Source organism: Pongo abelii, chromosome 1, assembly GCF_028885655.2.
Source record: "Pongo abelii isolate AG06213 chromosome 1, NHGRI_mPonAbe1-v2.0_pri, whole genome shotgun sequence".
Lineage (NCBI taxonomy): Eukaryota > Metazoa > Chordata > Mammalia > Primates > Hominidae > Pongo > Pongo abelii.
The window spans coordinates 180101146-180125133 of NC_071985.2; the positions used below are offsets into that span (position 1 = coordinate 180101146).

At 50.8% G+C, this 23988-nt stretch overlaps 1 protein-coding gene and 1 long non-coding RNA gene across 2 annotated transcripts in view; one reads left to right on the forward strand and one right to left on the reverse strand.

Annotated features, from left to right (window-relative positions):
- Positions 1–371: 371 nt before the first annotated feature.
- The window catches only part of SLC1A7 (solute carrier family 1 member 7), a 56302-nt gene continuing 32685 nt past the window's right edge, over positions 372–23988 (forward strand). Inside the window, exons 1-2 of the mRNA XM_009250182.2 lie at positions 372–506; positions 8291–8370. Coding sequence (XP_009248457.2) covers positions 372–506; positions 8291–8370 — 215 coding nt within the window. The remainder of the gene's footprint in view (positions 507–8290; positions 8371–23988) is intronic.
- On the reverse strand, positions 11611–19990 carry LOC129059106 (uncharacterized). The gene is made up of 2 exons (XR_008524813.2): positions 19489–19990; positions 11611–13292 (listed from the first exon to the last, which is right to left on the reverse strand). It is a non-coding gene; the product is annotated as an uncharacterized LOC129059106 (long non-coding RNA).

Here is a 23988-nt window from a genome sequence, read left to right on the forward strand (position 1 = left end):
CTGGAAGGAAGCAGGGGTAAAGATCAAACCAACCAAGCAAATGTTCCTCTTGTTCCTCCCAGTACCTGGTCCACTCAACGGTTTAAGAGGAACGCCTGGCTTTGAGGCCTGAACTCCCAGACCACGTGGTCTGCTCTAATTTCCCAGGCCCTAATCTGCTCCCAGCTCCTAATGATGCAGCTGGTAATAGGATTGTGGCTTCCCTCTAAGGCGGCCACACAGGCATGGCCGTGGGACTGGTGACTGGTGTTTAGCAACTCCGACCACCTGCCTGCTGAGGGGCTAGAGCCCTCAGCCCAGACCCTGTGCCCCCAGCCGGGCTCTCGTGCGTGGAATGGTGCTGTGCCCCTTGCCAGCAGGCCAGGCTCGCCATGGTGCCGCATGCCATCTTGGCACGGGGGAGAGACGTGTGCAGGCGGAATGGACTACTCATCCTGTCTGTGCTGTCTGTCATCGTGGGCTGCCTCCTTGGCTTCTTCTTGAGGACCCGGCGCCTCTCACCACAGGTCAGCCACCCAGAGCATCTCGAGGTCCCTGTCCAGGAGGGGTGTGTGGGCCTGAGGGATCTGGGGTCCTGTTCTAGCATCACAGCTCCCTGGTGCCATGACAGTGTGTGAGTCCCTCTGCCCCTCTGGGTCCTGGTTTTCTCATCTGTAACATGGGTGTGATAAATACTTTGCAGGACTAGAGGGAGGAACCAGTCATGTGGCTGGGGAGTGATTACAAACCCAGCACCACCAGGTGAGGAGAGGCGAGGGTGCCTCATGACGACAAACACAGGGCCAAGAGCTGTGGCGGGGAAAGAGGGGGGTCTTGTGTGAGCTCAAACAGGCACCAGAGAAAACCTCCTAAAGGCTGCTCAAATGACAAGAGATCCAGGAAGGGCGCTCTAGGCAGAGATGACAGCAGGTGCCAGGGGCAGGGGCCGGAGCGCAGAGGCCAGCAGGCCCATAGGTCCCATCGCCACGCATGGGCTTGCGGCAACCATGAGATGCTTTTGGGCAGAAGAGCGACAGGCCAGTTTGGAGCTTGGGAGACCCCACAGGTGCTGAGTGGAGAGGGGGTGGTACTGGGGCAGGCAGGGGGCCAAGAAGGGGCAGCTTAGGGGAGATGTGGCAGTGCAGATGAAAGGGACAGACGTGAGAACTGTTTTCAAAAGGGGAAGATTCAGGATGTGGGGGCCGATTGGATGTGGGCTGGGGGACAGGAAGGGGAGCCAGGCCCCGGGTTTCCAGCCTGTGTAACTGCCATGAGGAAGCTGCCTTGCCTGGGAAAGAGCCCCTTTCCCTATCAGCCTCCATCTCCTACAGGAGAGGGAGGGACATTCCCATGGTGTTAAGGAAAAAAATCATTCTGCCACTTGTTAAACTAGTAAGGAAGGCTCTATTCAGGACTATTGTGGTAGGGGGGTAGGTATCAAGACCTTCTGGGGAAAGAGATGGGACCCAACCACAAATACAACAAAGACGGCTGGAGATTTATAGCCAGCGAGCAGAGGGAGGGGGTTGGGGACAGAAAATGACTACAGGAGACATCAGGGTAGGGGGATTCTTGTTGAAGCCAGGCCAGGGCGATCAGACATTGATCTGGGATGAGGAATTTCATCCAGTATCGGGATGTTGAAGGGTGAGGGATCCTCACTAAACTGACTTGGCAGGACTTTTGCTACAGCTGGACTATGCAGGCCGAAGACAAGGCCCAAGGACAAAGCCCAGTGGAAAAGAGGGCTCAGAGGAGCCTGTCTAAAGTGTGATCAAGGAGAGAGGCTTTGTCAATGGGCTCCTGGAAGAGTCCCTATTCCCAGAAAGTCCTCTTCCCGCAGCTCACTAATGTCTAATGCCATCTCTACGACTGGGGTCAGGCATTAGACTTTGTCTTCCATTAAAAGGAAAACACCCACTCCTGGAGAACTGGGCCACGACTATAGTGACCCTGTTAAGCCTCGAGCAATTATTTAGGAAGAAGCATGGACTCTGGAGGCAGAGAAACCCTGAACTTTGACGCTGCTAGCAAATGGCTGGGCAATATCCTCTCTTCTCCCTGGGCCTCAGTTTCCTTAACTGTAAAATGGGATGTGGGGCAGTATATGTCTAGTAGAATTGTTATGAGGAATAAACCAAGGATTCATCAGTGCCCAGCATACAGTAGGTGCTTACTACATGTTACTTCCCCCTCCCTCCCTTATTCTACCTGATGTAGAATCCTATCTACATCAGGAACCATCTCATCGTCCATAGCTGATGAAAGTAACTGTAACCGCGCTGCTGGCCGCCTGACTTCAGAGCTGGTTATATGGGTGTCTCTTTCTCCCACCAAGCTGCACACTGCTGAACAACATATGGGTTTGTTTGTTGTTTTAACCAAAATGTGAGCCTAGCCCTGTGTTATGCACAGAGAGAATGCTCAACTATCTGCTGCATTAAACTGGCAATGGAACAAAAAAATCTGCAATCTGTTCTCTTTAATTTTCCTCAGCAACAAAAATATATCTCCTGCAGGAAGATTATTTTGTGAAAACAAATTGGAATGCCTATTATTAAAAGCCAAACTCATCTGGGGCCTCCTTTGCCAAAGCTGCCTTTCCCATCTGTTTGGAAATGCAAATGTATTCCGGTCTGGATTAACCTGCCAGATAAATTGAAGGAAGGGTGTAGAGGCTTAGAACAATTATTTGGCAGAAACTGGCTTTCTCAGCATCTTACTTTGAAATCTGGGATTTCTCTGTTTGATCTCTTTGCCTGTGACTCAGAAACTAAACCCTTCTTGTTTTGTAAGCTTATGCAACAGGCAAAAATCATAAACAATTTGGAAAATGGTAGAATGTTCTATTTGTGAAAAGAACTTACAAAATCACAGGATTTTATCTTGGGGTATGAGTATCTCATTTAAAAATACTGAGCATTTTGAGACTTCCAGTTAAACCATGGTGAATCACAGTTGTATCCATTGTTTTCCCTCCTTCCTAGAATTCCACTAACATTTTAGTAATGGGATTTTTAAAAGGTAAAACCACCAAGAAAAATGAGAAAAAGAAATCGAGAGGCTACAACAAATTAGATAATATGGAGGTGGGTGGAGCTGATGACCTTATTCACAGAAAGCTGGAATCTTAGTCTGTGGAAGTTGATACCAAGTCAGTTTGTCTTGCAGACTCCAGAACATAAAAGAGCAAGATGATGCACTAGGCAGGGTGAGGCTGGGGTTGAAAGCCCGGGCATGGTTTGGAGTTTTGTAACCAGAGCAGTTAGACCCCTAGGGACCTTCCAGTTCAGTCGGGGGATTCATCCACCCATCTCCACCCCCTGCCTGCCCCAAGGAGCCAGAGAAGCTGGACATGGGGGTATTGGGCCACCCCTGTGTGTGTTGGGGAGAGGGCCACGCTGAGGCACCTACTTCAAACTAATTAACAGACATCTTCGTCTGAGTGGGGTCCCCAGCATGGTTTCAGATCGCTGTCAGCTGAGCTTAGGCACCATGTCATTCCTCAGCCAAAGGCAGGAAAAGACTTCTCTCAATGAAGCCTCAGAGAAAAGATCTCTAAATTCTGCTATAAAGAAGACTCCTCTACCATCCCACCCAGCCCCAGTGAAAAAGCCAGATCAGCACCTGTTACCCTGCCCTGAGGGCCATCAGTTGACAAGCCCTACTCATACATGCAGAAGTTTAGCGCTTCAAACTTACATATGAGCAGAAAGCCACACCACCAGAAATGTGAGGAGGCTGCTAACGTGAAACAGAGTAAACGAAGAGAAAAGGAGGTCTCTAATGAGAGAAACAAAGAGAAAAGCGGGTCTCTAATGAAGCAGAGACAAGGCAGGGAGGAGAAGGAAGCTTTGTAAATCTCCTCTTAAGCTTTCCGGAGCTGCGAGTGAAGATATAGTTACCATACAACAGAGGGGATGCAAAAAGAAGGAACAATCAGAGAACAAGAAAGAATCTAGGGAAATTAAAAATAGAAGAATTAAGATAAAAATGTGAGTAGCTGCCCAACACATAGAAAGGATAAATACTCGAAGTGTTGGAGACCCCAAATACCCTGATTTGAACATTACACAGTGTATGTAACAACATACCAACTGTACCCCATAAATATGTACAAATATTATATATTAATATAAAAACATTGGCTAGGCCTGGTGGCTCATGCCTGTAATCCTAGCACTTTGGGAGGCCAAGGCAGGTGGATTGCCTGACCCCAGGAGTTCAAGGCCAGCCTGGGCAACATGGTGTGAGACCCCATCTCAAAAAAAAAAAAAAAAAGTCGATAACTGGAATAAAGTTGTAGAACTCTCCCAGAAACTAGAACAAACATAAATGAAAATAGAAAAAGAAAATATAAGAAAATTAGAATGTTCAATGTCCAGCTACCTAATGACATTTATAGAGAGAGCTAACAGAAGAAAAATAGAGGAGAAACTTTGCAGAGAATCTAAGCAGCTTCTTAGGAGTGAAAGGTAAGCATAGCACTGTCAATTTTGTTTACAAAAGAAAGAAAACCCCATACTATGGCCCATCACCATGAAATTACCAAAAAGTGGAGATAAACAGATGATTTTTGGATGGTTCTGGTGGAATAAAACCGACCTCATCTAAGGAACAGGAAATCAGAATGGCTTTGAACACCTTAAGCAAACTGGAAGCTAGAAGACAAGGGAGAAACACCTTCTAAACCTGAGGGGAAATTATTTCCAACGAAGTATCTCATACATGGCCAGGCTATTATCAGAGGTAAAGGTAGAATAAAGGCATTTTTACTCATGTAAGTACTCAGAAAAGTTTATCTCCCATCCACTCTTTCTCAGAAAGCTACCAAAGGAGATGTTTCAACAAAACAAGGAAGTAAACCAAGAGGACAAGGGATCTCAGAAACAGGGGGCCCTCTAAAGGATAAGTCCCAGAATGACAACCAAGAAGGAAACTGTGACAAGCACTGGGCCTAGAGAGCAGTCAGTCCAAACTGGAGCAGGAAGGTGGAAAGCTCACAGACCAAGGCCCCAGGCAGGATAAAAGAGAACCGATGTGCTTGAGAGAGCAGAAAATACTATTGTTAGGTAGTTTAGTAGACATGTTAAAATGTTTGGAAGAAATTAGTGGGTGATTCCCAGAAAACAAGACAAATAAAAATCAGTCAATTAACTTTAGGCTACAAGCAAGGAGACATGGTTGTAGTACATTACTTGGCTCAACAGTAAACACTGGCAATCAAAACATTGTAAATCTTGACTATTGATTTACCAAAAAATTGATATAAATATAATGCTGAAATAGTTGGAGAGAAAGGGAGTAAGAACTAAGCCCTTATCAATCATGGCAGGGAAGTTGATAGATGTCAAAATGATGAATCAATAAATAGCATTATGACCATATTATCTAGAAATAGTGATACTATGGGAAACAGCTAGAAGAATTGAGCATGTTCACTACTGGGAAGTTGCAAGATAGGGATAGAGAGCTGCCTTTTTATCAGTAGAGCACTTTTTTTTTTTTTTTTTTTTTGAGACAGAGTCTCCCTCTGTCACCCAGGCTGGAGTGCAGTGGCGCGATCTTAGCTCACTGCAACCCCTGCCTCCCGGGTTCAAGTGAATCTTGTGCCTCAGCCTCCTGAGTAGCTGGAACTACAGGCATGCACCACCATGCCCAGCTGATTTTTGTATTTTTAGTAGAGACGGGGTTTTGCCATGTTGGCTGGGCTGGTCTCGAACTCTTAACCTCAAGTGATCCACCTACCTTGGCCTCCCAAAGTGCTGGGATTACAGGCATGAGCCACCAAGCCTGGCTATTGAGCACTTTTAACTTAAAGAATATATACATGTGGGTGCCAGTGCAGTGGCTCACACTTATAATCCCAGCACTTTGGGAGGCCTAGCTGGGAGGACTGCTTGAGTCCAGGAGTTTGAGACTAGTCTGGGCAACATAGTGAGACCCTGTCTCTACAAAAAATACAAAAATTAGCTGGGCTTGGTGGCATACATCTGTGGCCACCAAGCCCAGCTAATTGCTTGAGCCCAGGAGTTGGAGGTTGCAGTGAGCTGAGATCATGCCACTGCCCTCCTGCCTGGGTAACAGAATGAGACCTTGTCTCAAAAAAAAAAAAATATATATATATATATATTTATATATATATGTGGACTAAAGTTAATTAAAAATATATTGTTGGCAGGGTGTGGTGGCTCACACCTGTAATCCAAGCACTTTGGGAGGCCGAGGTGGGTGGATCAACAAGGTCAGGAGATTGAGACCATCCTGGCCAACATGGTGAAACCCCGTCTCTACTAAAATACACAAATTTAGCCAGGCATGGTGGCGCACGCCTGTAGTCCCAGCTACTTGGGAGGCTGAGGCAGGGGGATTGGTTGAACCTGGGAGGCGGAGGTTGCAGTGAGCCAAGATGGCACCACTGCACTGCACTCCAGCCTGGTGACAGAGCAAGACTCTATCTAAAATATATATATATAATCTATTATATATAATAATATTTATATATAATTATAATATATATTATATATAATAGATTATATATAATAGATTATATATAGTTGTATATATATATAATTATATATATATATATATAGAGAGAGAGAGAGTCATGATGGGCATATTTCTTTAAAAAGCAGATTTTCTGGTGCATTGGAAATGTTAGCAGTCCTGGTCCTGTGCTGCGGTTAACAATGGGTGGGCCTGTCACCTCCCTTTCGTGGTTCAGCTTCCTCATCTATCACATGAGTGGGCTGGGCTAGAAGATCTCAAGAGTCCCCTCACAGCACCAACATTTGATGACTTGGAGGTTTTTAAAGCATCAGATCATTAACCAAGTATGTTTGGCTTTGGTTAAAAAAAAATAGTTGCAAGTACAGCAATTCAACTTGGATGATGTTTGAAAGTCCATTTGCCTGCCTCGCCCACAACCTCACCCTCTGAAGAAAGTGGCCCCATGCCAGGGTTGCCAGAAGTAGCAAAACTGAATTAAATTAAAAAATTTTATAAACAGCACACTCAGTTAAACTGGAGATTCAGATAAACAGCATTTTTTTTTTAGTATAAGAATGAATTATATGTTGTTATCTGAAAGTCTGATTTAACTGGGCTTAGCAGCCCTTCTGCTTCAGTTGTCAGGTCCTGGTCACGTGACTGTTACTTGGGAGACAGCTTATTGGGCAAGGAGTTGGCGCCTTAGTCAAAGATCCGTGGACAGGCTGGAGCCAGCGGCCTAGGAAGGGGTCAGGCGTAAGAACTCTGCCAAAGGGGGCTGTTTCTGCTGCGTGGTGTTGCACCCATTCAATCTGATCCTCTCTCTCTCAGCATTTTCGAGGAGAAGCACTAGAGAATGGACCCAAAACAGATGGAGAAACTGACTCGCAAGAAGGCCATGGTCTGCTTAGGAGTGGATCTCCTCACCAGCTAGGCTGGGAACTTCTCGGGGCAGGAACCCTGCCTAGTTCATGTTGGGGTACCCACCGTGATGCCTGGCACGATGCGGGTTGAATGAATGCATAAACAGTACTCGGCTCTGTCCTCTGGTCACCTGCCATCTGCTACACAAGAGAGATTTTATTCCATGGCTAGGCAGATGCGTGGTGCAGATGGAGGAGAGCTGTTATTGACAGGATTACCGAACATTGACTGTCATCCAGGCGCTGTGCTAAGTGCTTGCGTGCATTCTCCCGTTTAAGCCCTCCAAAGACCCTGTGAGGCAGAGCAGTCCCCGCTTATCCGCCATTTCGCTTTCTGTGATTTCAGTTACCGATGGTCTGAAAATGGGTGAGAACAGTACTGTAAGATATTTTAAGAGAGACCACATTCACATAACTTTTATTACAGTATATTCTAATCGCTCCATTTGATTATTAGTTACTGTTAATCTCTTACTGTGTCTAATTCATGAATTACATTTTATTGTAGGTATGTACATATAGGAAAAAAACAACGTCCACAGGGTTCAGTCTCTGTGGTTTCAGGCATCCACTGGCGGTCTCAGAACCTGTCCGCTGAGAATAAGCAGGGACTACTGTAGTTATTACCCTCATGTTACAGATGAGAAAAACACAAAACTCAGAGTGGTCGCAGAGGATGCTTAAGGCCACACAGCTTGTGGGGGATTGGTGGAGGCGGGGTGTTTATACCAGGATTGGAACCCAGTTCTGTGGCTCCAAAGCCAGTTCTTTCTCCATGGTCTCTGCTGCCATGTGCTAGACAGGGGAGTCAGATGGGATAGTGCTTCAAAGACTGCGAAGAATGGAACCACTGTGCAGTCTGCATCTCTTGCTATAACCCCAGTTCTTACTGTTTTCAGGAAATTAGTTACTTCCAGTTCCCTGGAGAGCTCCTGATGAGGATGCTGAAGATGATGATCCTGCCACTGGTGGTCTCCAGGTGAGAGCGGGGGTTTGACCAGGTGGTCCGGAACCAGGAGGGGAGAGGATGGCTTCTGTTGCTGCCCTGCTCCTGCTGTGGGTGGCTGGACAGCAACCACAGGCCCTGGGATGAGTGTGACTGCGGGGCCTTTATGGGCAGTGCCGTGGGCTGCCGGCTTCTGAGTCATTCAGTGGCCCCAGTTGTTGGCTCTATCCAGTAGAATTTTTAGTGGACAGAACAGGTGATTTGGAATCAACGGATATGACCTGACTCCAAGATAGCTCAAGGCCAGGGAGTTGAGGGATGGCTTCCCAGAGGAGGGGCTGTTCATGGCGATGCAGCAAGGCCTGGGGAAAAGAGAACTAACTCTGAGGATACTCCAGTGATCATATCCTGGCTTGGCTGTGTAACCTTGGAGACATTACCTCACCTCTCTACGCCTCAGTTTCCTCATCTGTAAAATGGGAATAACAACCTACTTGGAAGGGTTGTCATGAAGACTATACGCTTGTGTATGCTGAGCACTCAGGAGGTTGGGACTTGGGGACAAGGGCGGGATGGTGGGAGATGAATTTGGAGGGTGAGCTCTTGCCCAATCATGAAAGACCTTGAACACCAGGCTGAAGAATTCAGATCTTACCCAGTAGGGTGCGGGCCATGGAAATCATGGGAGATCACTTGGTCCCTTTCACTGATGTGCTAGGTGACCTTGAGCAACCCTATCCCTGTCCAGGTCTTGAGTATTCCAGATGTATAATGAGTGGCTGCTCCAGGTGGTGTCTAAGAGCCTTTTGCTCTGAGGCCATGAGAAATCTTCATCTTCCAGGACTCCTCTGCAGAGAAGAAAGAGGATGAGCCTCTGCATGGGTTCTGCCTGCTGGCCTCCCTGCTGCTGAGCAGTGAGCCAGCTCCTTGGACCTCTCCCCTTTGTGAAGTGAAGATAATCCCCAGGCCAAGGGCGCTTTGTATTTTCTGCACAGAGGCCTTTGCGAGCAGCATTTAAATCTCTCAGGACTCAGCCTTCAAGGCTCTGCTGAAATGCTACCTCCCTCAGGAAGCCTTCCCTGACTCCTCAACTCACTCTAGTGACTGTCTCCTCTTTCTGCATCTTTGGAGTCATTCACTGAGCTGGTGAATCTGTCAGGGTCGGCAGTCCTCTGTGTTGCTGAATCTGTACGACACGTCCAGTTCTTCCACACGGCCTCTCCACAGCCATGGGTGCAGCTGATTATTCTTGCCCTCATGAAATGCCCTTCCCTATGGACTCACACTCACCTAACTTTTTGCCTGCTTTCTGCCCCTCCATCTTGGTCTCTCTCCTTCTATTCAACCTCCAAATGTTCAGTTTCTCCGGCCTTTTCTCATCTAATTTCATAGCTTTAATATACCACCTACAAGCCCAATGGCCCCAGATGGAGATCTCCCCAGACCTGTCCTGTGAGCTCCATACTTCATTAACCAACTGCCTATTTGACATCTCCACTTGGATGGTTCACAGACATTTCAAGTTTTGTTTTGTTTGAGATAGGATCTTGTCCTGTCGCCCAGGCTAGAGTGCAGTGGCACAATCTCAGCTCACTGCAGCCTCGGCTTCCTGGGTTCAAGTGATCCTCCCACCTCAGCCCCCCAAGTAGCTGGGACCACAGGCACACACCACCACACCTGGTTATTTTTTGTATTTTTTGTAGAGGCAGGGTCTCACCATGTTGCCCAGGCTGGTCTCAAACTCCTGAGCTCCAGCAATCCACCTGCCTCAGCCTCCCAAAGTGTGGGAATTACAGGCATGAGCCACCGTGCCCAGCCACACTTCAAGTTTAATGTCACCAACTTGAAGTTCCACCCAGAAAACTGCCTCCTTTTCCTGTTTTCTTCTTGTCCGCAAATGGCAGCTCCATCACCCAGGTCTTCCATCAGGCCTGTCATTGGCTATCCCCTTTCTCTCGACCCCACAGCCCCATCCACAGCTCCAGCGGATTCTGACTACTCAGTCGAAGAACGGAGCTTCCTCCCTACCCTACAGGCCCCAGGCACTCTCTTCTCACGTCCAGACTCCACTGCCATCTCACTGGTCTCCTTGCCTCACTTCTTGTCCCCCTTCCATCCATTCCACCCAGTGACCAGAAGGATCTCGAGAAAAGCGGATTGGGCCCTGCCCCTCATTTACCTTCAACAGCTTCCATGACATGTAGAATCAACCTGCAGACTGTTAACCTGGTCTAGGAGGGCCCCGCATGATCTGCCCTGCTCACCCCACCTCATCCCATGTCACATACTCCAGTCCCACCAGCCTCAAGTTCCCCAGGCAGACCAAGCCCTTACCATCTCAGGGCCTCCACACATGCTGTTCCTTCCTCTGGAACATGCTTCCCCAACATCTTACACCTCTTCTTCTTCCTCTTTTTTTCCATCTCAACTTGCACATCATCTTCTTAGGAAGGCCCTCCCCACCAACCCCTTCATGCCACCCTGGCTGGCCCTTCCGGCCACAGCACATATCATACGTTGTCATTCTATATGCATTCACTTGTTGACTGGTTTCTTTATCCACTGAGCTGTAAGCTTTGCAAAGCTAACGAGGCTACTCTGCCTAGATTCATCTCTGTGTTGTCAGCACCTAGCCAAGTGCCAGGCACATAGTAGGTGCTCATTAATAATGGTCAAGTGAATTAATTAATGGATCCTGCAATCATGCATTGTGCTTTCTGGACACTTGGCCCTGTGCTGGGTGCTGCAGACACAGAGATGATGGAGAGACTGTCCTGTGGCGTTCACAGACTGCTGGGGAGACTGACAGGAAAATAGACAATCACAGAACTGCTAAATAAGTGCACTGATGGAGGAAGCCGGGACACTTGGCAGGCAGCTCTGTCTGCCCTTTCCTGCTGACCATCCTAACTGCCTGGGCATTGCCCCTCTCTCAGAACAGAGGCAACTCAGAGGCCGTTGTATGGACCCTGGAGTCACACAGCTTGGCCTTGCTACGTATTAGCTGTGTGGCCTTGGACAAGTCACTCAAAACAAAACAAAAAAATCCTGTTCAGAAGTCAGAGGCCTGGGTCCTCGACCTGCCTCCACCACAAGCGATCATGTGATCTGAGGTGAGGCCCCCCAACCCTGGGCTTCTTTACCCAGCAACAAAGGCCCATCCAGCTCTCCACCTTCTGGCTCTCAAATGCTTGGTCTCCCTCCACCAGACTCAGTGTTCTCTTGGCTGGAAATGCATGTGGTATTAAGTTGAGAAAAGCCAGGACGTGTTCATACATTTCATTTGTTTATTATAGAGTTTGGACTGGTGCAGAGCAACCGTGTCACTGAGAATTGGAACCACTTTAACATTTTCCTATGAAGGGAGAATTAAACCTTCATGGGGGAAATATGACGCATTTCTGAGTCCCAAAACCCGTCGTTCCTGAACTCTCCCTCCTTTGGCCTCAAGCTGGCCTATTATCGATCCTGGCCAGGAGTCCATCCACACTGTCCCTGAGCTCTTGCTCCTGGCCAGCCCAGGGCTGGGTGTCCCTGCATTTGAGGAACAGCCACTCTGGTGTGAGGTTGTTACCAAGACAGAGCAAAATCACCAGAGCTGCTTTGAAAAATTCAGGTGTCAGGCTTGACCCTGAGCTGACTGAGCCAGAACCCCAAAGGGTCCAAGCAGAGGTTTGCTTTCAGAGCTCCAAAAGTATTCTGAGGATTTTAAACCTCTTGACTGTCCTGGGGTCAGACCTTCTGGCTCCACAGCTTAGGAGCCCAGCAGGAGGCTGTGGTCCTCCCATCCCCAGGGGCTCCAAGCTGTGACCCAGGAAGGCAAGCGTTTTCTGCAGTGTGTCCTGGCTACAGGGCAGTGGTGGGGGAGTGGGGGGGTGGGGGTGGGGGGTTCCATTTGGGCTCACCAGCTTCCAGTTCCAACCACCTGCAGGTATGGGCCTCGAAGCCTGGCTCCCAGGACGTCTGTTCCCACCTCCTCTCCAGGACAAACAGCCACCCTTTCCCCATGCCAAGCCCTGGAACCAGGCTGGTCACCCATTAGTCCCGCAGCATGCCACAGGGGTCTATCTCCACACTCCTGCTCCTGCCCAGCCCCTGCCATGCACGCCCTCTTTTAATTCTTTTAATTTAAAGTCTCACTCTGTATTCAAGACCTAGCTCAAGGTTCTGTGTGGGAAGTCCTTCCACCTCCCCATTTGTTGGTAAAATGGATGATGATCTGTCTCCAATGCTGACGCTGTGTGTGACCTGCATGAGCTGAGTGTTGTTAGCTTAGTGACCTCACGGTCCCAGCTGGCATGCCACACAATGGGGGACAGGCATCTTTTAGTCCAGTAGTGACATCTATGTGAGCAAACCAACTAGTATCCCTATTCGGAAGAGCCACTCATCTCACTGAACAAGAAGGCCACTGTCGAGGGGTCGGGCCGGTGGCGTGGCCTCCTCCATGGGCAGGGTCATGTGCATCTTTGTTTTTGTCTGAGATCCCAGGAGGGGATCAGGTCATTGACCCCCTTGTCTTTCACACTGACCTCTGCCCAGTACTTAGCATGACAGATTTGTTCAGAAGCTGGAGATCTAAACAACAAGCAAAGGGAGGTGGTGAGGTGTAAAGAAGTGTGGGTGACTGCAAGGGTGGACGTGAGGGCTGAAAGGCCCCTGGGCTGCCATAGAGGGGTCACAGACACACCTTGCTCTGGAGAAAGGAGGCCCACTGGGACGGCAGTGGGGCCAGTGGGGTTGGAGCCGAGTTCAGTCACTCTTCCCATAATCTGGCATCTTCCAGCTGTGGGCTCTTTTTTTCTAGAATTTCTCCAACCCAGCCCCTGGCCCAAGTCCCTCCTCAGACAGGTGTGCTTCAGTCCAGCTGAGTGCAGCCCACGCTTGACCAGTGGTGGCTTCATCTGTCACAATGTGGCGGGGGAGCAGGCAGCATGGGAGGGGGTGGTTGAAATCTGCAAAGGATACAGGGCAGGAACAGGGTTTTGCAGTCACTCTCTAGATGTGCAAACGTAAACAAGCCTTTTAGCATCTGAGCCTCAGTGTCCTTATCTATAAAATGGGAAGAATACCTCCTTCACGGGGTTATTATGAAAAGTAAATAAGAGAATGTACGTGAAGACCCAGCATGGCTCCTGGTACATTATGGATGTCCAATGTTTTTCTTTTTTCTTTTTTGAAACAGAGTCTCACTCTGTTGCCCAGGTGCAGTGGCATGATCTCAGCTCACTGCAATCTCTACCTCCCAGGTTCAAGCAATTCTCCTGCCTCAGCCTCCCAAGTAGCTGGCATTACAGGCACCTGCCACCATGACTGGCAAATTTTTGAATTCTTAGTAGAGACGGGGTTTCACCACGTTGGCCAGGCTGGTCTCGAACTCCTGACCTCAGGTGATCCGCCCACCTTGGCCTCCCAAAGTGCTGGGATTACATGCATGAGCCACCATGCTTGGCAGATGTCCCATGTTTTTCTAACTTATTAAAGCATCACCAGGCTTTTTAGATGTGTCATGAATGCTCCCCCAGCCCGTGGCCACCTCTGTCACTGCTCTCAGCAGGAAGCCCCTTGGGTGGCCTCTTCCATCTTCACGGTTCTAATTAGCACCTGTAGCTCACCTGTCCCCTGCCCTGGAAAGCCACCCTTGACTGAGGCACACCTGGGTGCTCCCTCAACACTGGTACAGACCGTGCAGCATGCCCTGTTTCACCTGAGTCGTGCACACCTGCACATCCACAGGGCCTCCGCAGGGGCACTGGCCAGGTCCTGCCCACTTCTCCATGATGCACTCACCTGGCGCCCAGAGCCATTCCTTGCACCATGACAGTCAAAGCCTCCTTATCTGTCATGAATTCCTATTCTTTTTTTTTTTTAATTGAGACAGGGTCTCACTCTGTCCCTCAGGCTGGAGTGCAGTGGCATGACCACGGCTCACTGTAACTTTCAACTCCTGGGCTCAATTGATCCTCCCGATTTAGCCTCCCAAGTAGCTGGGACTACAGGCACACGCCACCATGCCCAGCTAATTTTTTAAATTTTGGGTAGAGATGGGGATCTCACTATGTTGCCAAGGCTGGCCTCGAATTCCTGGGCTTGAGGAATCCTCCTGCCTTGTCCTCTCAAAGTGCTGGGATTACAGGCGTGAGCCACCGCACCTGGCCCAATTCCTATTCTTACTGCCTCTTGCTTTTCTCTGCCCTTCACCCCTACAACCAAGCAGCCTTCATCAGCTTCCCATTCACATCAGCATTCCTTGCTTCAAGTAGTGCCTTCAGTTATCTCCTGGTTCTCTGTGTGTGTGTCTGTGTGTATTCGTTACCATTGCTGTGTAACAAATTATCAAACTTAGTGACATAAACACACTTCATGGTTGCCTCAGTCCCTGGGCCAGCAGTCTGGATGGGCTTGGCTGAGTCCTCTGCTCAGAGTCTCAGGCTGCAATCCAGGTGTCCGCTGGGCTCTGTTCTCATCCGAAGGCCCAACCAGGGAGAATCCGCCTCCATGCTCCCTCAGGTATGGACAGAAGTGATTCCCCATGGCTGCTGCCTGAGGGCCCAGCATTGACAGCTGTGCAGTGGAGCCACTCAGGTTCTAGAGGCTGCCTGCAGCTCCCCACCCCAGCCGTCTCCACAGGCGGCTCACAGCATAGCACTGCAGGTCATCGAGGCCAGCAGGAAGCCCTGTCCTCACCAGTCTTCTGAGTTAAAGTCTTCTACCACATAACCACAGGGAGACATCCCACAACCTTGTCAGGTTCTCATAGAAGTCACAGGCACTGCCACACTGCGGGAGGAGGATATACCAGGGCTCGGGTCATCGGGGTGGCCTGAGGGCGTGTCCACCTCCTTTTCTGTCCCGGAACCTTCCTTCTCTCTTCCTCTGTCCCCAGAGCAGCTGGATGTCTTTCAGAAGTCACTTCTGCTCACCTCTGTCCCTGGAGCCGGCTTGGGTTGGGTGGAGCCGCTGCTCAGCTTCTGTCCAAGTAGCTCATCAAGAACTTTCTTCTGAACAAGGACTGCTCCCTTACTGTAAAAATAATTCTGAAGAATATAACTCTCCCCCTTTCATCTGATTTCTCATTGCTCCGTACAGGGCCTGCTACTGCCCGTGCCTGATCAATACATTTTCAATGAATAAGAAGCAGCGGAGGGCAGCAGCAGCAGAGTTCAGGGAAAGCCTCACCACCAGCATTTGAATGGGCCCTGGAGGACAGTTAGGAGCTGACCTTTAAAGATGTTTTCATATTTTAAAAATTTAGATAAAGCCCTGGCAACATAGTGAGACCCCATCTCTACAAAAAAAAAAAAAAAAAAAAAAAAAAAAACTTTTAAAATTAGCCAGGCATGATGGTGGGCACCTGTAGTCCTGGCTACTTGGGAGGCTGAGGTGGGAGGATCGCTTGAGCCCAGAAGGTTGAGGCTGCAGTGAGCCATGTTCATGCCATTGCACTCCAGCCTGGGCAACAAAGCAAGACCTTGTCTCATAAAAAAAAAATTAGATAAGCAAATTACAAACATTTTGGATAACAGAGAAGAAACCATCCTCTCACTCCACATTGCTAATTCTGCCACTGTGATTTCTTCTCTATAAGGTTTGTTCTTATTCTTACTGGTGAATTCACCAGATGCAGGGTGAGGTCCTTGGCTGATGGGATCAGAAGCCCAACTGTCTGGGCCCCAGAGCTGGTTGGGCCTGTCCCCTGATGCTAGCAAGGGGCAATCAAATATGCCACATACCGATTCATTCATTCCCAGAGATCAAGACACTTGCCAGCAAGGACAGTCATATGCAGGCTCTGGCCAGAGCCTTTCTGTGGGCTCACCATGCAGGGAACCCACCGGTTAAATCTGCCTGCTGGTGGGTACATTTAATTATTTAACTGTATAACCCAGTGTAACTCCAGGTTTGCCATTTTCAGTTTATTTCAGCCCTCCCTACTACCCCCGCCTTATAGTGGAGTCCCATCATATATATGTGCATTTAACTTAAGTGAATTCAATTACATGTGCTCTGAAAAAGGGAGAAAATCATTTAAATGAGACAGGAGACTCCTCCTTCCAAGGGCTCTGCCCCAGGTGAGCGCCACGAGAGAGGAGGGCCTGAATTGCCTCCACCAGCCTCTGTGCCCAGGCACCTCCTGAACAGTGAGCACCTCCCTGAAGCCAGAGAGTTTCTAGGGCTGCAGAGGGGTCGGTGTTTTAGATCACGGCCTCTAAGTGTATGCTGATGGTCTCATCTGGTGTTTGCTTAAAGAAACAGCAACCCACTCCAAGGCTGGAAGGAAAACTGTCTTGAATGAACTTACACAAAACTATACCTCCTGGACTCTATGGGCAACTTAAGAGATTTTCAAGGGCAAAATTAATTATACTTTGTTTTTGCTTTATTGACTTGAAACTGAATACACTGAATATGGTCCTACTCCCCTGTACTAGCAGGAAGCCCAGTGTCTCCCTCTGGAGGCCTCCACCCCATGGCCACAGTCAGCTTATTTCATTCAGTGGAAGCTTCTGGTGTAAACAGAGCTGGAACATGGGGTCCTGCCACCAGCCCTGCTGCTCTGGTTCCCTCCGCGTGGTGGCCCTATGGAACGCAGGTCCCGCACGGTCTGGTGGAAGTCTGCACACTGCCCCTTGCAGGTGCACAGTGCTGCTTAGGCCACAGGAATGCCTCCAGGCCCCTAGGTCCCCCCGAAGTGCTCGATAATTGTTCCTAAAGCAGCCTCAGTCATGTCCTGAGATCAGCTCCCCGGGAGTTGAGCCCCAATTCCCTTTTCTCTCCTACTGGGTTCATTTTGGGGGCCTTGAATGCCAGGCCAAATCAGCTGGGGGACTCTAGCGTACCCTGGTGCTAACTTCAAATCACAGGGAGCTGGGGCTCAGGTCTTAGTCTTTTTCCTCTCAAAAGGCCCTGATCCTCTGGTGCAAATGGGCACAGTTTTCCATAACTCTGCAGATCTCAAGTTCTCAAGGAGGAGGTGTCCATCAAGCCACAACAGCGCCTCCCTTCCCCTGACAGTGCTGCCTTCTCATCCGACATTTGCTGCTCAAAAGATTCTTTGCAAAATAAAATTGCCTGCAGGGGAACTTGCTCTGTCCACCCAGGAACAGAGAAGCCTTGGACAAAAATTAGAAAATTCTGCCTCACATTACATTAGTATAGAAACGAATTGTCTGGATGGGACCTGCACTGGGGCCCCCCTCCCATGGGTTTGCCCTCCTCAGCTGTCTTCCGTGTGCTGCCACAGTTCACTAACGCCATGCCAATTACATCTTTATTTAGAAAAGTCAAGCCTTTAGGGCCTGGGAGCCTTACTTTCTCATTCTCCCCCCAGCAGGCCACTTGTCACTACCCCAATCCTTTTTGCTTTCAACTTACAGTATAACCCAAAAAGTATCTTCCACAAAAATAAATCTGTAGCCTGCTTGCTTTGGTTTTCCCCCAACGTGGTGTCATAAGAATCTCCACGCTGCATCTTCACCTTGGTGATCCTGTTTTACTCACCCACTTGGGAGGCACAGAGTTTGCAAAGCCCTTTTCCTGTCACAAGGCACTTGGGAGGCTGCTAGACTCTTGGGGGAGCTGCCCTGCCCCAGGACTGTGGTCTCACCTCAAGTTCACCCTCTTAGCCTCAGGCACAAAATAGGCACAATGCTGTCTGCTAATTTACAAAGCAGGTCCCGGCAGGTGCTCTGTGTGTGTGTTTGTGTGCATGTGTGTGTTTGTGTGTGTGGCCCATTATGGCCCAATTCCACTGAGGCTAGACTTTGCACCTCACCTTGGGAGGTCAACTGAGCCTTGTTTTCACACATCCCCAGACAAGCTTGACACAAGGAATTAGGGGTAAGTCAGACCAGCATCTGGATCCAGCTAGAGCCTCCAATTCTCCACTTGCTTTTTGCCAAACCCTTCTCTCCCCTCATTCTTCAGTTTCTTAAACCAGGCGTCGTTCAGGGGAAACTGAATCCATGTGTTTGTGATTCACTAGGGCTGCACATGGTAGAGTGTTCTGTGAGCTCCACATCATAGCAAAGACAGCCAAGCGTGGGTGTGGGTTTGTCTGTGAAGCTGTGTTGTGTGTGTGTGTGTGTGTTGTATTGTGTATGTATTGTTTTCCTTCCTATTTCTTGTAAGGACTTTAAACTGATTTTTCTTAGAATCAGGAAATCATGTTTGGCCAGAGAAACTCAACACTCCCTTCTCCCCTTCCTGAGGAACTCTAGTTTGGCAGAAAATTCCCAAACACCCACATTCTAACTTATTGGAAATGGGCCTGGGCCAAGCAGCTGTCAAAGTCTGGTTTGGGAGCCAGTGTGCAGGGGGCTGCCCAGACTCCCCAGGACAAGCCGTGAGCAGGAGGAGGCAGAGGAGCGGGTGGCCAGAGGGCCAAACCGGCACAGCCTGTGCTTCGGACGCTGCCCTCCGAGTCACGGGGCAGCCACAGTTCGACGAGCTCCACTGAACCTTCTGGTGTGAGTCCTGGGACCTGCCTTTGGCCCTCCTGCCCAGTCAGATGATTTGCCTTACTCATCAAGAGCGGAAACGTGGCCCACTGTGGGCTGCGGGTGGGGTCAGACCTCCAGCCTGGTGACTCCGAAAAACTCCCAGGCTTTATCCTGCACCACAGACTTCCATGCTCTCGCTCCCTTCCAGTTAGAGAATTCCTACTTGGCCTTCGAGGCTCCGTCCAGCTGTGCCCTCCTCTGGGAGGCCCAGCCTGATGCCTGGAGGGCTGCCCCTGCTCTGGCCGCTCAGTCACAGCCACCCCCACCCCTGGGTTGGTGTTGCTCTGCTGCAGGTCTCCCCACCCGCTGGCCAGAGCACCAGGAAGAACACAGACCCACCTCATTCCCTTCTGAGCCCCGCAGCAGCACCCAGTGCAAATGTTCAACACCGGGCAGGGTGGGCACATATCTCAGAGCCTGGGAAGGTGGGTGAGGTTTTGAAAACTGTGCTGCCGCCCTTCTCTGTGGAGAACCGCTGCGCTGGAGAGAGGCCCCTGTGCCGGGCAGACTCCAGGGGCCCTGCTGGTGCAGGGAGGGGAGGCAGGAGACCTGAGTTCCCCTGACTCCTCATGGTCTTTGCCACATGGGCAAGGAAGGGGTGGGGGGTTCAGCTCACGTGGAGTTGGAAACTGGACCTGGCCCTGATTACCTTAGGGAATGCAGCCTTCTTGGTGGAGAATGGTTGAGAATGGCCGGCAGTCTGACGGTGAGCTCTGAGGGCTGCAGCTGTGGCTCCTCCAGCTTTTGCTTTTGATCCAGTTCAAGCTTGTCATTCGCACAGGTCCCAGTGGAGCGCCCTCTTGGCACCCAGGCCTGAGAAGGAGGGACCTTCAGAGGGCAGCAGGGCATGCCAGGGTAGCAACACCCATCGCCCACACTCTGAGCCCCACACTCTCTCCCACCTTCCCTCCATGGAAATCAAGGTGGAGGCAAAGAGGTTTGGTCCATGTGGCTCCAGAGGGCTGGCTGGGCCCAGTGTGGCCCAGTGCTCTTCCCCGGAGGCGGATTTCATTGTGACACCAGGAAGGACTTCCTAATAAGCATCACCAGCTCACAGTGGAGGGGCTGACTCAGAAGGTAGTGAGTTCTTTGTCCTCTGAGGTATGCAAGCAGAGGTGGTGGAGGAATTTCTGCCCTTGGGAGGGTGTGCTGAGACCAGATGGCCCAGACTTTAGCTGAGTGGGAGTCTGGGCATGCTGCCTCAGGCCTCAGGAGGAGTCAGCTTGAGCATGGGGCTTTGGCAGAGCTGTCTGGGAAGCATGACTTGTAGCTGGTGCTAATGGGCATGGCACTGGCTGTCAGCTGTTGGGCCTGCCTTCTGCTCAGGGGAAAAAAAGAGTAAGCCACGATGTTCAGATGGACTGAAGGGACCCCTCTTGCCCGCAGACCCCCGAAGCCTCCTTCCTGCGGCCTGTCTGGTGGACTTCCTGCAGCTGCATCCCAGGGCCAGCTGGGGAGAGCCTCTGTGGCTCGGTCAGCCGAGGCCAGAGCCCAAGGACTTGGCTGCAGGGCTTGGGGCTCCTCACTGTCCCTCAGGTCCTCCCACTGCCAGGAGGTTGTGACTGGATGCTGTCATGCTAGCAGACTAGGGCTTGAACCCACTTACTGTGTGACTTTAGCAAGTTGCTTGCACACCTCCAGTGACTGGGAGGTCACCACTTCTCAAGGTAGTTCCTGCCAGAGCAGGACAGCTCTGCCAGAAAGTTATTCCTGGTGCTGAGCTGAGAGCCCTAGGACTTTTCCCATCGTCCCCAGCATTCCCAGGTCTGCTGTGCTCCAGACCACACAGCACCTGCCCCCCCAGCCCCCCAGCTGCTCCCTGCAACCAGGCACGTGCCTCTGTCACCTGCTGCCTACCCCAGCTGCCCTCTACAGGACACACACACCCCGTACCGTCCCTTTCTCAATGAGTCAAGGCAGGTCTGCAGCAGCCTCCAGCAGCCTCCAGGCTTCTGAAGCCACAGACGGGGGGCCCACCAGCCCTTTGGCAGCCCCGCGTCCCAGGTGACTCACCAGCTGGCAGCAAACAAAGCCCAAAGTCCCTTCCCCACGTGTGCAGCCACGGCTCGGTCTCCCCCTCCCACTCCGGTGTTTGTGCACTCCAAGCTGTGGAAGCCAAGTGCGGCCCAACACATGTCTGTGTTCAGGCTCATTGTGTCAGAATTGGCCTGTGGTCCCAGCCTGCTGGGGTCTGCTTGGATTCCCAACTCCCTCATCCAACACATTAGCTGTTCCTCCCAGCTTCCTGTCCTCCACAAATCTGCTCCACATGCTGTCGGGGGCCTTGGCCAAGCCATTGATTAAAATGACCAGAAAGGAGAGGGCCGAAAGCAGAGTGCTGAAGCTGACCTCTAGACACCCTCTCTACTGCCCGGGACAGTCATTCAGGCTCCTTGTCCCTTCACCAAGCCATCTCTTCCCAGATTTCTGGTGCCAACTGTCTCGATGTCACACAGACACACAACGCCGTGGGCATTCCCCTAAGCCCATCCGGGGACCAAGGCTGGTACTGGTGATCTGTTCTCAGGAAACTTTCAATGGCTGCTCAGTCACCAGGGCACACAAGTCATCCTTTTCACGTCTGATCTAGAATGTCAGCCTCGTTCAGCATCACACACATCAGCCACCCTGCACCCAGGCCTCTTCCAGACCTTGGGTTCTAAGGACCTAGAGCCAAACTAGACTTAGCCTTGCCTTGGAGAAGTTCTAGTCTGCTGGGGCAGGTGGTCACAGACAGACAGTGATGACAGAGGAAATTATAACAATTGAAATGCAGTGCATACTTATCACATGCCATGCGCCACTCCAACCCAAGATTTGGCCTCACAGCAAACCGGCATCATCCCCACTCATCCTCAGTGGAAACTGAGGCACACCAAGGCCCAGTCACATGCCCAAGGGCTCCCAGTGAGTGAGGGATGCTTACGGGAACTTCCTCGCCTTGCCTAGGGCTCAGGGCGGCCTTCAGAGGGCGGTGGTGCCTGAGTGGAGACTTCAGAGCTGAGCAGCATCCAGAAGACAGGAAAGGAGAAGCAGGCGGGGACTGGGCTCCCGGCACTCCCTGCCAGCCCGTCCTGTGCCAGGCGCTGGGTCAGGCCCTGGGGATTCGGGTTGAGCCCACTAGCAGGGTGCTCCGTAACAAACTGGGAAGCACAGGGTGCCCTGGGGAAGTGGGTGAGATGGCTGCAGTCAGGGAAGGCTTCCCAGAGGCAGTGATGTCTAAGCTGACCCAGGGTCGGGGACATTGGGGCAGGGTTGTGGAAGGGATGGTGGATGGAGAGTTCCAGGCGGGAGGAACATCCAGTGCAAAGGTACTTCCAGGAGCAGAGTGGATGAGGAGGAGAGCGGCCCAGCCCCAGCGGACCCAGGGCAGGGAAGGAGCTGGGATGGTTGCGGAGGGCAATGGTGAGTCACCCCAAACTGGGGGAGGGGCACCCGGCAGCTGGGCAGCCTGCAGGCTCTCTTGGCTCTCTCTGCAGGGAGGTGCGACTTCAACTTTGACTTCATGGGGGCGTGGTTTCTAATCCCTCACCTTTGTAACCAGCGCTTGGCAAACGGCAGAGCTGCCCCGCACCTCCCAGTGTGAGATGGGGTCAGGAGTCCCCCACCTCAGGGGTTGGTGCGAGAACCAGAGGAGGGTCAGTCAGCAGCCTTTTTCTCCCTCCACGGGAGCCTGGCAGTCTTTGCCTCCCTTCCCCCACCCCTGCAAGTGGAGCAATTACCAGATTGAGACAGGCTGGGCCTCCCCACTGCCTCTGCGGGTTAATGTCTCTAATCACTGCAATCTCTTGATCCGCAATCCCTGGGCTCTGAGTGGTGGCCAGATGGCTCAGGAGGGAGTTCCAGCCTCCAGACTCCCAGAGGCTCTTCCCTGGGGCCCTCAAACACCTCAGGTGCTCCCAGGAGCACCCAGCCAAGCGTGGAGTGGGAGAGAGGTGGTTGCCTATTCTCCCCTCACCATAAATCACAGAGCCAGAAGGAATGTTTGAAGTCATCCTCATGGAACCTCCCACTCTATCTGGAAGCCTCCATCTAGCATCTCAACAGGTGGCCATCCAGGATCCACTTGGATGCCTCCAACAATGAGAAGCTCACCACAAATCTGAGGCTTGTTACCACAGGCAGGCTGTGAACTCCGAGATTGAATTAAAAAGGCTTTACATGGGCTGGATCACATTAAAATCATAGTCAGCTGGGCTGGGTGGCTCACACCTGTAATCCCAGCCCTTTGGGAGGTCAAGACAGGAGGATCATTTGGGCTCAGGAGTTCAAGACCAGATTGGGCATCATCAAGAACCCCCCCCATCTGTACTAAAAATTTTAAAAAATCAGCCAGGCATGGTGTTGAGTGCCTGTAGTCCCAGCTACTTGGGAGGCTGATGTGGGAGAATCATTTGAGCCTAGGAGGTCAAGGCTGCAGTGAGCCATGATCGTGCCACTGAGCCCCAGCCTGGGCAACAGAGTGAAACCCTGTCTCAAAGAATTAATAAAAAATAAAATCATAGCCCAAACCAGACCTTTTCCCCCACCACTGGAGTTACACCAGGTTTGTACCACAGAGAGGCACTGTGGGAGGGGGGAACCCCACAAGGTTCTGAATCAGAAATCCCTGTTCCAATCTTGACGTTATGGTTCACAAACTGGGGGGCCTGGCCAGTTGCCTCCATCTCCCTGTGCTCCATTTTCCCCATCTGTAACTCAGAACTATTGTATTGGGTTGTCCAATACAACAGCCACCAGTCAGAGGAGGCTACTGAGACCTAAAATGCAGGCAGTGCAACTGAGGAACTGAACTTTTAAATTAAATTTAATTTAATTTAAAATTTAAAACCTGAAGCAATATAAATTTTTTTTTTTGAAACGGAGTTTCACTCTTGTTGCTCAGGTTGGAGTGCAATGGCGTGGCCTCAGCTCACTGCAACCTCTGCCTCCCGGGTTCAAGCGATTCTCCTGCCTCAGCCTCCCGAGTAGCTAGAATTACAGGCATGTGTCACCACACCCAGCTAATTTTGTATTTTTAGTAGAGATGGGGTTTCACCATGTTGGTCAGGCTGGTCTCGAACTCCTGACCTCAGGTGATCCACCTGCCTCAGCCTCCCAAAGTGCTGGGATTATAGGCGTGAGCCACCGTGCCCGGCCTAAAAATTTT